The sequence below is a fragment of the Gopherus flavomarginatus genome, chromosome 11 (genome assembly GCF_025201925.1).
Source record: "Gopherus flavomarginatus isolate rGopFla2 chromosome 11, rGopFla2.mat.asm, whole genome shotgun sequence".
NCBI lineage: Eukaryota > Metazoa > Chordata > Testudines > Testudinidae > Gopherus > Gopherus flavomarginatus.
Window position 1 is genome coordinate 20,514,287 of NC_066627.1, and position 11,391 is coordinate 20,525,677.

At 44.0% G+C, this 11,391-nt stretch overlaps 1 protein-coding gene across 1 annotated transcript; it reads left to right on the plus strand.

Annotated features, from left to right (window-relative positions):
• The first annotated feature begins 3,950 nt into the window (after positions 1-3,950).
• On the plus strand, positions 3,951-11,096 carry GDF5 (growth differentiation factor 5). The gene is made up of 4 exons (XM_050917656.1): positions 3,951-3,964; positions 5,903-5,944; positions 7,590-7,687; positions 9,391-11,096. Exons 1-4 carry the CDS (start codon positions 3,951-3,953, stop codon positions 10,257-10,259), a joined length of 1,023 nt encoding a protein of 340 aa, XP_050773613.1. The 3' UTR covers positions 10,260-11,096.
• The last annotated feature ends 295 nt before the right edge of the window (positions 11,097-11,391 follow it).

Sequence of the window (11,391 nt, forward strand, 5' to 3'; positions counted from 1 at the left end):
TGATGTCTGTAGATGTAGGTGGAAGAGAGAGGAAAAGCATGGCAAACGTCTCCCCCTTTTATCATGTTCTTTCTTCCCTTTTGGCTTTGCCCCTCCCCCCCTCAGGGTCAGGTGAGCATTATCTCATCACAGTCCCAAACTGGCCAGAGGAAGAGTGGGTGACTCACTCGAGAGTCCAAGAGATCCTTTGTTGCTGCCTAGGTCAGTGTCCTTTGTTCCTGTGAGGCTGGGCTGGGTTTTTCCCATACATGCCCTGATGAGGTGTGAACTGGAGAGTTCCTGGAGAGTTTTGCCTGGGCTTATTTTAAGCCATGAGGACACATTTTCATCCTCATAACTATATGCATGAAATTACAACCTATAACATTACTATAACAACAATGCTCAGTGCATCATGAGCCTTCCGAAGACACCCGACATGACAAACTTTGCATTGGATACAACACAATCATATTATAAGGATGAACATGGGGGTGCAGGGTGTTTACCCCAAGATACAGGGTGTCACAGCTACCTACGCCAACAGAAGGGCTTCTTCCATCGAGATAGCACTGTCTACACTGGAGGTTAGGTCAGTATAACTATGTGGCTCAGGGGTTTTTCCACACCCCTGAGGGATTTAGTTATACCAACATAACTTCCTAGTTGAAACCAAGCCTGTGATTGGGGCCTGGTCTACATTATGCATTTATACCGAATTTAGCAGAGTTAAACCGATTTAACCCTGCACCAGTCCACACAACGAAGCCTTTTATATTGATATAAAGGGCTCTTAAAACCAATTTCTGTACTCCTCCCCGACGAGGGGAATAGCGCTGAAATTGGTATTGCCGTGTCGGATTAGGCTTAGTGTGGCCGCAATTCGATGGTATTGGCCTCGGGGCGATATCCCACAGTGCACCATTGTGACCACTCTGGAAAGCCATCTGAACTCGGATGCACTGCCCAGGTAGACAGGAAAAGCCCCGCGAACTTTTAAATTTCATTTCCTGTTTGGCCAGCATGGAGAGCTCACCAGCACAGGTGACCATGCAGAGCTCATCAACACAGGTAACAATGCAGTCTCCTGAGAATTGAAAAAAATCTCCAGCATGGACCGCACGGGAGGTACTGGATCTGATCGCTGTATGGGGAGAGGATTCCGTGCTAACAGAACTCCGTTCCAAAAGAAAAAATGAAAAAACATTTGAAAAAATTTCCAAGGCCATGATGCAGAGAGGCTACACCAGGGACTCAGTACAGTGCCGTGAGAAAGTTAAAAGCTCAGACAAGCCTACCAGAAAACCAAAGAAGCAAATGGAAGGTCCGGGGCAGGGCCTAAAACATGCTGCTTCTATGCTGAGCTGCATGCAATTCTCGGGGGGTCCGCCACCACTACCCCACCCCTGTCCATGGATTCTGAGGTAGGGGTGGTAATCTCAGCCATGCCTGAGGATTCTGCAGACGGGGAAGATGAGGAGGAGGAAGAGGAGGACGAGCTTGCAGAGAGCACACAGCACTCCATTCTCCCAAACAGCCAGGAGCTTTTTCTCACCCTGACGGAATTACCCTCCCAGCCCTCCCAAGACACTATCCCACACAATGAAGCCATGGAAGGGACCTCTGGTGAGTGTACCTTTGTAAATATAAAACATGGTTTAAAAGCAAGCGTTTTTTAATAATTAATTTGCCCTGAGGACTTGAGATGCATTCGCGGGCAGTACAGTTACCGGAAAAGTCTATTAACATGTCTGAGGATGGAGCAGAAATCCTCCAGGGACATCTCCATGAAGCTCTCCTGAAGGTACACCAAAAGCCTTTGCAGAAGGTTTCTGGGAAGGGCAGCCTTATTCCGTCCTCCATGGTAGGACACTTGACCATGCCGTGCATGTAGCAAGTAATCTGGTATCATTGCATGACAAAGCCTAGCTGCATATGATCCTGGTGTTTGCTGGCACTGAAGCAACATCCATTCTTTATCTCGCTGTGTTATCCTCAGGAGAGTGATACCGTTCATGGCTGAAATTCTGGAATTTAATTAAGGGGATAGAGATGGCCATTCTTACTGAGCTGTTTGCCTGTTGCTTAAAAGAAATCCTTCCTTGCAGGTAGCCAAGCAAGGGGAAGGGGGGTGAGTGGTTGGCGCTGAGCTTTTTCACGTTTGGCTAGCAGGGATCTTCCCTGCTACCAGCCACGTGGTGGGGGGAAGGAAGGGAGGTGTTTAGCAGTGATCTTCCATGATACCAGCCACGCGGTGGGAGGAGGGGTAAAGCGATCATCCCGGAGAATTGGAATGGGGGGGGTGGTTTCTGCTGCTGCATGTTAACAGGAAAGAAGCAGCACTGAAGGGGCTTTGCTTGCTATTTGGTAAAGGAGGGCACTGGATATATGAAGGCTGCAGAAGACAATGGCTTACCATGGCCGCACGCAAGCCGAATTCTGCTGCCCAGACCTGTGTCTGTGAGATCTCTAACATCAGAGCCGCAGGCACTCAATATTAAGATGCAAAATGCGACCTTGTAGTCAAATCACATGCGCTATGTAAGGTGAATAGTGTTGTTCACCGTGAAAGAGCATAAGCATTGTTCTGTAAAATGTATCTTTTTAAATACTTCTCTCTCTTTTTTCCCTCCCTCATGCAGCTGCAAATTTTTCAAGCCTCCCTACTCCATGCCGAAGGCTATCTCAGATAAGGCAGCGGAAAAAAAAGACGCGAGACGAAATGTTCTCGGAAATCATGGAAGTGACCCGCAATGAAAGAGCTCATCTGAATGAGTGGAAGGATGTGGTATCAAATTACAGGAAAGATACCAGTGAACGTGAGGACGGGAGGTACGCTCAAGATGAGAGGTGGCAGCAGGAAGATCAGAGGTGTAGGCAGGAAGATCAGCGGTGGCGGGATGCAACTCTGGGGCTGCTGCATGATTAAACTGACATGCTCCGGCATCTGGTGGAGCTTCAGGAACAGCAGCAGGATCACAGAGTGCCGCTGCAGCCCCTGTATAACCACCCTCACGCCTCACCATGTTCCACATCCTCCTCACCCAGACGTGTAAGAACGCATGGAGGGAGGCTCCGTGCACCCACCCACTCCACCTCCATGGACAGCCCAACCAAAAGGTTGTCATTACTTTGAAATTTTTTTAGTGGCCTTTTCCTTCCCTCCTATCCTCCTCCCAAACCACACCGGGCTACCTTGTCAGTTCCCTCCCTCTTTTTATAATGAATTAATAAAGAGTACATGATTTTTAAATGATAGTGACTTTATTTCCTTAAGCAAGCTGTAATTGAAGGGGGAGGGTGGGTTATTTGCAGGGAATGAGTCAATCAAGGGTGGGGGTTCATCAAGGGGAAACAAACACAGCAGTCACACCGTACCCTGGCCTGTGATGAAACCCGTTTTCAAAGCTTCTCTGATGCGCACCGCTTCCTAGTGTGCTATTCTAATCGCCCTGGTGTCTGGCTGCATGTAATCAGCGGCCAGGTGATTTGCCTCAGCCTCCCACCCCGCCATAAAGGTCTCCCCCTTACTCTCACAGAGATTGTGGAGCACACAGCAAGCAGCAATAACAAAGGGGACATTGGTTTGTCTGAGGTCTGATCGAGTCAGTAATGTGTGCCAGCGCGCCTTTAAACAGCCAAATGCACATTCTACCACCATTCTGCACTTGCTCAGCCTGTAGTTGAACAACTCCTTACTACTGTCCAGGCTGCCTGTGTATGGCTTCATGAGCCATGGCATCAAGGGATAGGCTGGGTCCCCCAGTATAACTACAGGCATTTCAACATCCCCAACTGTTATTTTCTGGTCTGGGAAGTAATTCCCTTGCTGCAGCCGTTTAAACAGAGTAGTGTTCCTGAAGACGCGAGTGTCATGAACCCTTTCTGGCCATCCCACGTTGATGTTGGTGAAACATCTCTTGTGATCCACCAGTGCTTGCCGCACCATTGAAAAGTACCCTTTGCGGTTTATGTACAGGGTGCAGTAGAGTGCCTGATAAACTCTGGTCTCCCCCAAAACCTTCCCTGGGGACCCCCAAGACCCAAATTCCTTGAGTCTCACAACAAAGGGGAATAAACCATTTCCCTTCCCCCTCCTCCCCTCCAGGTGTTCCCTCCCTGGGCTGCTGGAGAGATATACAGATTCAAGCTCCGTGAATCTAAACAAAGGGATTCCCCCTTCTCCTTTCTTCCTCCCAGATCTTTCCCGCCCTGGGTACACTAGGAGATCACCGTGATTCAAACTCCTTGAATCACAACACAGAGAAATCAGGTGGATTCCCCCCCTTTCTCTCCCCCTCCCTTCTCCTTCCCTGTTAAGTACAGACTCAATTCCCTTGAGCCTCAACAAGGGGAAAAATCAGACAGGTCTTAAAAGCAAAACTTTTAATAAAAGAAAAAAATAATAAAGAAAATCACTGTAAATTCAAGATGGAATATTACAGGGTCTGTCAGCTTATAAAAACTGGAAAAAAAGCCTCCTCCAACAGAAATATAATTTAAAATACTTCCAGCCAAATACACATTTGCAAATAAAGAAAAACAAATAAAAAGACTATACCGCCTTTCTACCTTTATACTTACAAAATTGGAGTAGAAGATTAGAGAGCCTGTAGGTACATGTGGTCACTCTCAGAGCCCAGAGAGAACAAACCCAAACCCAAAGAACACAAACAAAGGCTTCCCTCCACTGAGATTTGAAAGTATCTTGTCTCCTGATTGGTCCCCTGGTCAGGTGTTTGGTTCCCTATTTGTTAACCCTTTACAGGTAAAAGAGACATTAACCCTTAACTATCTGTTTATGACAGGTGCCCTGGTGCTCCGGTGCCAAGATAGGGATATGGGTTCCATCTATCGCCCCACCACAGTTAGGGAATCCCATTGCAGCAAAGCCATCCACTATGACCTGCACATTTCCCAGATTCACAACCTTTCGTAGCAGCAGCTTAATGATTGCTTTGGCTACTTGCATCACAGCAGCCCCCACAGTAGATTTGCCCACTCCAAATTGATTCCCGACTGACTGGTAGCTGTCTGGCGTTGCGAGCTTCCAGAGGGCTTTGCCACTCGCTTCTCAACTGTGAGGGCTGTTTTCATCTTGGTACTCTGGCGTTTCAGGGCAGGAGAAAGCAAGTCACAAAGTTCCATGAAAGTGCCCTTACACATGCGAAAGTTTCGCAGCCACTGGGAATCGTCCCAAACCTGCAAAACTATGCGGTCCCATCAGTCTGTGCTTGTTTCCCGGGCCCAAAATCGGCGTTCAATGGTTAGAACCTGCCCCATTACCAGCAGGATCTCCAAAGCGCAGGGGCCCGCAGTTTGAGAGAATTCTGTGTCCATGTCCTCATCACTCTCGTCGCCGCACTGCCGTAGCTGCCTCCTCCTCGCCTGGTTTTGCAGGTCCTGGTTCAGCATAGACTGCATGATAATGCGCAAGGTGTTTACAACGTCCATGATTGCTGTCTTGAGCTCAGCAGGGTCCATGCTTGCTGTGCTGTGGTGTTTGCACAGTTCACCAAGGAAAAAAGGCACGAAACAGTTGTCTGCTGCTTTCATGGAGGGAAGGGTGAGGCTGTACCCAGAACCACCCGCGACAAAGTTTTTTGCCCCATCAGGCACTGGGATCTCAACCCAGAATTCCAAGGGCTGGCGAGACTGCGGGAACTATGGGATAGCTATGGGATAGCTACCCACAGTGCAACACTCTGGAAATCAACACCAGCCTCGGTACATGGACGCACACCCCCAAATTAATGTGCTTAGTGTGGCCGCGTGCACTTGACTTTATACAACTTATTTTAAAAAACCGGTTTCTGTAAAATCGGTATAATCCCGTAGTGTAGACATACCCTGGGAGTTTTAGAATCCTGTCTCTCTGGCTCCCTCAGTGCCTTAGGTTGACAGAAACTCTATTTTCCTGCAGGGGACACTGCTGCTTAATTCTGGACAGAATCAGAACAGATAGGTAAGTTCTACAGTCAGGGAATATTACAGAAATGGAGAAATCTGGAGAGGCATGAAAATGCTGTCTACAAAACAGGGAAACACTCCCTCTGTATTTCATGAGGCTTCAGTTCATTTCTTCAAGTGTTTGCATCAAACTGAAATCAACTTTATTTTCTAAAAGTGTAACAGTAAATGGGCTTCAAAATATGTTCATTGTGTGAATGAATGTATATGACTTTGTTAGCAAAGTCCTTCAGTTACCAAATGAAAAAGCGACTTCACTGTTGTAATTAGCAGGAAAAGATTCCAAGTTCAGAACTGTTTGAAATATGTCTTATGAATCATAAGATATTTAAATGTATTTATTCTAACAGATTCTGTACAAGATTCATACTGTTAGTTCATACTTTGTTCGGTTTGAAAGTGAAGTTCATCTAAGGCTAATGTAAAGGTCGTATTGCCACTTTAAAAGGCATCCTCTGGAGTTTTGATCGCACAGAGTTGTTTCACATGAAGCAGAGTATGACTCATGCTAATGGAAAGGGTAAAGAAGATTTTTTTAAAGAAATATATCGCAGTTAAATTAGTTTAGACAGCATGACATCAGAGAGTAATTAAATAGGTTTTTGTTGGAATTCCGTTTCCAATTCCTGAGTTCAGGTTTGTAAAAAATTTCTAAGCACCTGCAGGTCTCTGTGTGTGAAATATTTTCACTGGAAAGGATTCAAAACTTTAAAAAAAAAAAGAAAGAAAAAGAAACTTGTAACACAGAGGCAGCATTACGCCATTCTTCCTTCTTGGAAAAAAAACCCTTCAGATTTAAACAAGACTCCTTCAAGCTTTCAGTCAGTTTTACAGAAGAAAAAGGGGTGGTAAACCTTCTCTTTTCAAGAACAAGTTCTTTTTAGCTGCTAACTGAGGCCAGGAGGAGATTAGATCTGAATAAATGAGCATTTCCACTATGGGACTGGATACAAATGTTAAACAAACAGATTTAAAGTGTTTTAAGCTTAAAAGAAAACTATTCCTGCTGACTTCAGTTTTTAATTTCTTTCATGTTTTCTTATGCCAAACTGGAGGAACCTTTTCTGATTTTTTCTTTAGTGGCATTCAAAGGAAGACCAGAGGATGAAAATCTCGCACTTTCTCACTTTATTGCTTTGGCACCTGACTTGGTTTTACCTGGTTCTAGTTTCTGTAGTGTTGAGTAATTCCGAAGCAAGTCAGAGTAATCCAGGATCCAGGTTAGGATTGTTAAAAGCAGAAGGAAAAGAGACAAATCCATCGCCAAGGGCAGGTACCTTTAGGACTGGAAACCATGGATATAGTGCTGGGACCTTAAAGGCGAGAGCTAAAAGCAATACTGCTCAAGCTGCAGCTCTCTTGGCAAAGAATAATGAATCAAAGAAGAGTATCTCTAGAGAAGGGACCACAGACACAAAGGCAGGGCAGTCCCCAAACAGACAATCTGGAGTAAGGACAGTGACCCCAAAGGTTCAGAACCTTGGCAGCAAAGCCTCACTCAGAAAAACTGGCACAGGCAATATTGATGCCAGTTCTTACAAAACCAAAAAGACTAAAGAACCTGTAACACAAAGGGAGCCTAAAGAGACTTTCAAACACCCCCCTATAACGCCACATGAATACATGCTCTCCCTCTACAGGACTCTCTCGGACGCAGAAAGAAAAGGCATTAATGGAAGTGTAAAACTGGAGACTGGACTTGCCAATACAATAACAAGCTTTATAGACAAAGGACAAGGTAAGAAAGGTGATACAACATTTATGGGTGTGTGTGTGACATTGGTATGTGTGTGATGCATGTCTGCATGCAGTGTTAATTGAAAAAGAATGCTCATTAAAAATTAGCTTGACTGATTTGAATGTAATTAGACTCATGTAACTTATAGGCAGTTTTTGTCTTTTCAGTTTAAGCTTAGCAGATTCTTCTGGCAGCAGGACAGCAGGAGTATTTGTACGCTAGTTAAGCAAAACATTTTGGGACATATTTTCAAAGGCTTTTTGATGCCTAAAGATGCAGATAGGTGCCTAATGGGATTTTCAAAAGCACTGGGGCACCGAACTCCTATTGAAATGAATGGCTGTCAGATGCCTAGGTGATTCTGAAAACCCACTGACTGCCTATCTGCATGTTTAGGTGCCTAAATACCTTTGAAAATATGACTTGGGAGCTTTTTTCATACTTAAACTACAGTAGTTGGTAAAATACCATTTTATTTCTTGTTAGCCATATGTCTGCAGGCATATGGGGCCGTAAAGACAGTGCTATTTCTGTGCTTTTCCAGGAGCAAAACAAAGAGCTGCTTTGTGAAAATGCTGGCCTCTTCAAGGGGAGACCTGAGACTCTGTGGCACAAGTTTCTGATTGTGGAAAATTTTGAGAAAATTGAGCTAGCCCAGTGCACCCCTTCCTCCAATAAATGAACATGCCTCATTTCCTGTTCATCACGTAGCTTCTTATTGGTGAGATGGTCAGTGTCCCAGATCAGGTGTTCACCTGACTGCTCAAGTAGGGCAATCTGAGCCTAATGCTGCTCTCCATAATGTTAGGATGCGTTTTTTCAGGGATTTCAGTGAGCATCGTTGGTGCCCATGGAGAGCAGCTCCTGGGAAAGCTATGGATGAGCGAGCAATGATGAGGCTGTCACCTGACAATCCAGTCTAGAATGGGGACACAGAAGGCATTTAATGATAACAATTTGGCTGCTGTAGCGACATGGAATGCTGTTCAGCAGAGCTGCATTCCACATGAAATACTTGATTCTCCTTTGGAAGGCAATGGCAATGTAACATGCTGAATTTAAATAGCCATGTTTCTTAATAATGCTTCTTATGAACCTCACCAGGCAATGGTTCTGGGGGTTATATTTTTTGCTCCGTCAGAATAAGTTGTGAGCCTTGTGTAGTTAATGAAGCAGTTGTCCCGGTGCCTGGCAGTTCCTGGAGGATTTGGATTTTAAAGGACAAATTAACCATTGTACTGTCTATTGGTGAAATTCACCTCTGTACAGGGGGCCAGCATGAGGTCCAGGCACCACTTAAGCCCCACTTCAGTCCTATTTCAAGAATGTAAGTGGTGGCTATGCACTGTGAAGTCTCACACTTGAAGGAGGAATCTCTGCCAGTTGGCTAATTGATACTTTGGGGCCAGAAAACACACACAGGTGAGATGACATTTCTTTGGCTGAAACAAGAAGCATTCAGAATGCCATTTCACTACTGAGTCATTAGGCTCCTCTGAGTTTCAGCTCAGAGCAGATTTTTATGACTGTGTCTGTATTGGTTAAAAGGCTCTTTATTAGGACTTCCAAGACTGTGGGCTAATAGCGAGTGACCTTGTGAGTTTATGAGCAAACTTCAGAAGTAACAGGAGGAATTTTAGAGCTAATACTCATTCTTGTTTACAATAAACTTAAAAGTGTGTGTGGTTTTTGTTTTGTTTTAGATGACCGAGCTCCAGCCATAAGAAAACAAAAATATGTTTTTGACATCAGTGCATTAGAAAAAGATGGTTTGTTGGGGGCAGAGCTGCGGATATTAAGGAAAAAGCCCTCTGAGACCTGGAAGCCTCATTCTCCTGGGAAAACTTCCCAAGTGAAATTGTTCAGTTGCCCCACAAACAGACAAGCAGCAACTCTCCTGGACTCTCGCACTGTCAGCATTGCAGATACACCAAAATGGGAAGTATTTGACATTTGGAAACTTTTTAGGAATTTTAAAAACTCAGCTAACTTGTGTTTCGAACTCGAAGCTTTCGATAGGGGGAGAGCTATTGATCTAAGGAGTATGGGATTGAATAGAACAGGGAGGCAGGTCAATGAAAAGGCTCTCTTCTTGGTATTTGGGAGGACAAAAAAAAGGGACCTGTTTTTCAATGAAATCAAGGCAAGATCAGGCCAAGATGACAAAACTGTTTATGAATACTTATTCAATCAGCGGAGGAAGAGAAGAGCTCCTTTAGCAACGAGGCAGGGGAAGAGGCCCAACAAGAACCTGAAGGCAAGGTGTAGTAAAAAAGCACTCCATGTGAATTTTAAGGATATGGGTTGGGATGACTGGATAATAGCCCCTCTGGAATATGAAGCTTATCACTGTGAAGGGCTTTGTGAATTTCCTCTTCGATCTCATTTAGAACCCACCAATCACGCAGTTATCCAAACGTTAATGAACTCAATGGACCCAGAATCGACTCCTCCAACTTGCTGTGTTCCAACTAGACTGAGTCCTATTAGCATTCTCTTTATAGACTCGGCAAATAATGTGGTCTACAAACAATATGAAGACATGGTAGTGGAGTCGTGTGGTTGTAGGTAGCAGCACAATCCCTCACATTAATACATTAACAAAGATAATTACAAAAATTGACAAGAACTTCTTCTCAAACAAGAGTAACTAATCCTCTTAGCTCTAGCACAAGTATGTTTACAACAATGGTAATAAGAAACAATCTGCTAAAAATCTCACTGTGTCTGTGTGTCTCTTAGTGGTAGACACATTTTAGCAGTAGTTCAATACTGTCACACTCCAAACTTAGCCCAGAATGGGGCTTTGGGTAAAGAATTCCATAATCACAAGAGAATTGTTCTCACTAAAGATCACTTCCAAGGAAATTAAAATTCCATACCACAAAAAGCTCTGCTGTTTTAATCCCTAAGGATATTGTTAAATGTAAAGTCAATAAGCAGCATATACACCTCTTAAAATACATTACTGTTCCTTAAAATGTTCTTAAGACAAGTCTGAGTCCCACTGCCAATATCTTCCCCACCATGTCCATTAGGAAATGTGTGAAGAGAATACTAATGTCTGTAAGAGAAAGTAATGTCCCTAAACACTCAGCATTTGGTGTAAATAGTTGCACTGTAAAATGAACTTTTCCAATTAGCTCTTAAAATGATGTGTATATGAAAAAAATCATTAAATATAATATGTTGATTTAGTATTCAATTGTACGTGGAGCTAGATAAATGCAGAAGCATATTTGTTTCAATGTATGTTTTGTTCCAAGCTTCATTTCTTTCTTAACTATCCACCCTATCCACTGGTATGTTGCAAGTTGTATTACTCTGTATAAGGTTCAAGCTGTTCTCAAGTGCTAGTAGTAAAATTACTCAATAACAGCATACAATGTAATAAATTATTGACACAGTGCTGTGGTGTAGCTAGCTCTCTCAATCTGCACAATTCTAATTTGACTAAGATCATTTGTTTTGAATCCTGTACAATAAATACAATGGAAAGGGAGCTGTCAGTAAGGCAGGGTGCTAAGGGTGTCTCTACCATGTTTGTGTGCGTACCTTTGATTGCCTCCAGTTGCACTTGTTCACAGTGGTAGTATCAGAAGGAATATTTACTGAGAGAATGCATGATGGTAGGGCGGGAGGTAAAGGGTTTAGTAGACTGAATGTGGAATGAGAGTGGTGATTGCAAATGAGTGCCATTAACC

Bases quoted from the DNA above. Each gene is read 5' to 3' on its own strand.
- GDF5 (XM_050917656.1), top strand. The intron at 5,945-7,589 runs GTAAGTTCTACA...CTCCCTCTACAG, and splicing joins GACAGAATCAGAACAGATAG to GACTCTCTCGGACGCAGAAA. The intron at 7,688-9,390 runs GTAAGAAAGGTG...GTTTTGTTTTAG, and splicing joins CTTTATAGACAAAGGACAAG to ATGACCGAGCTCCAGCCATA.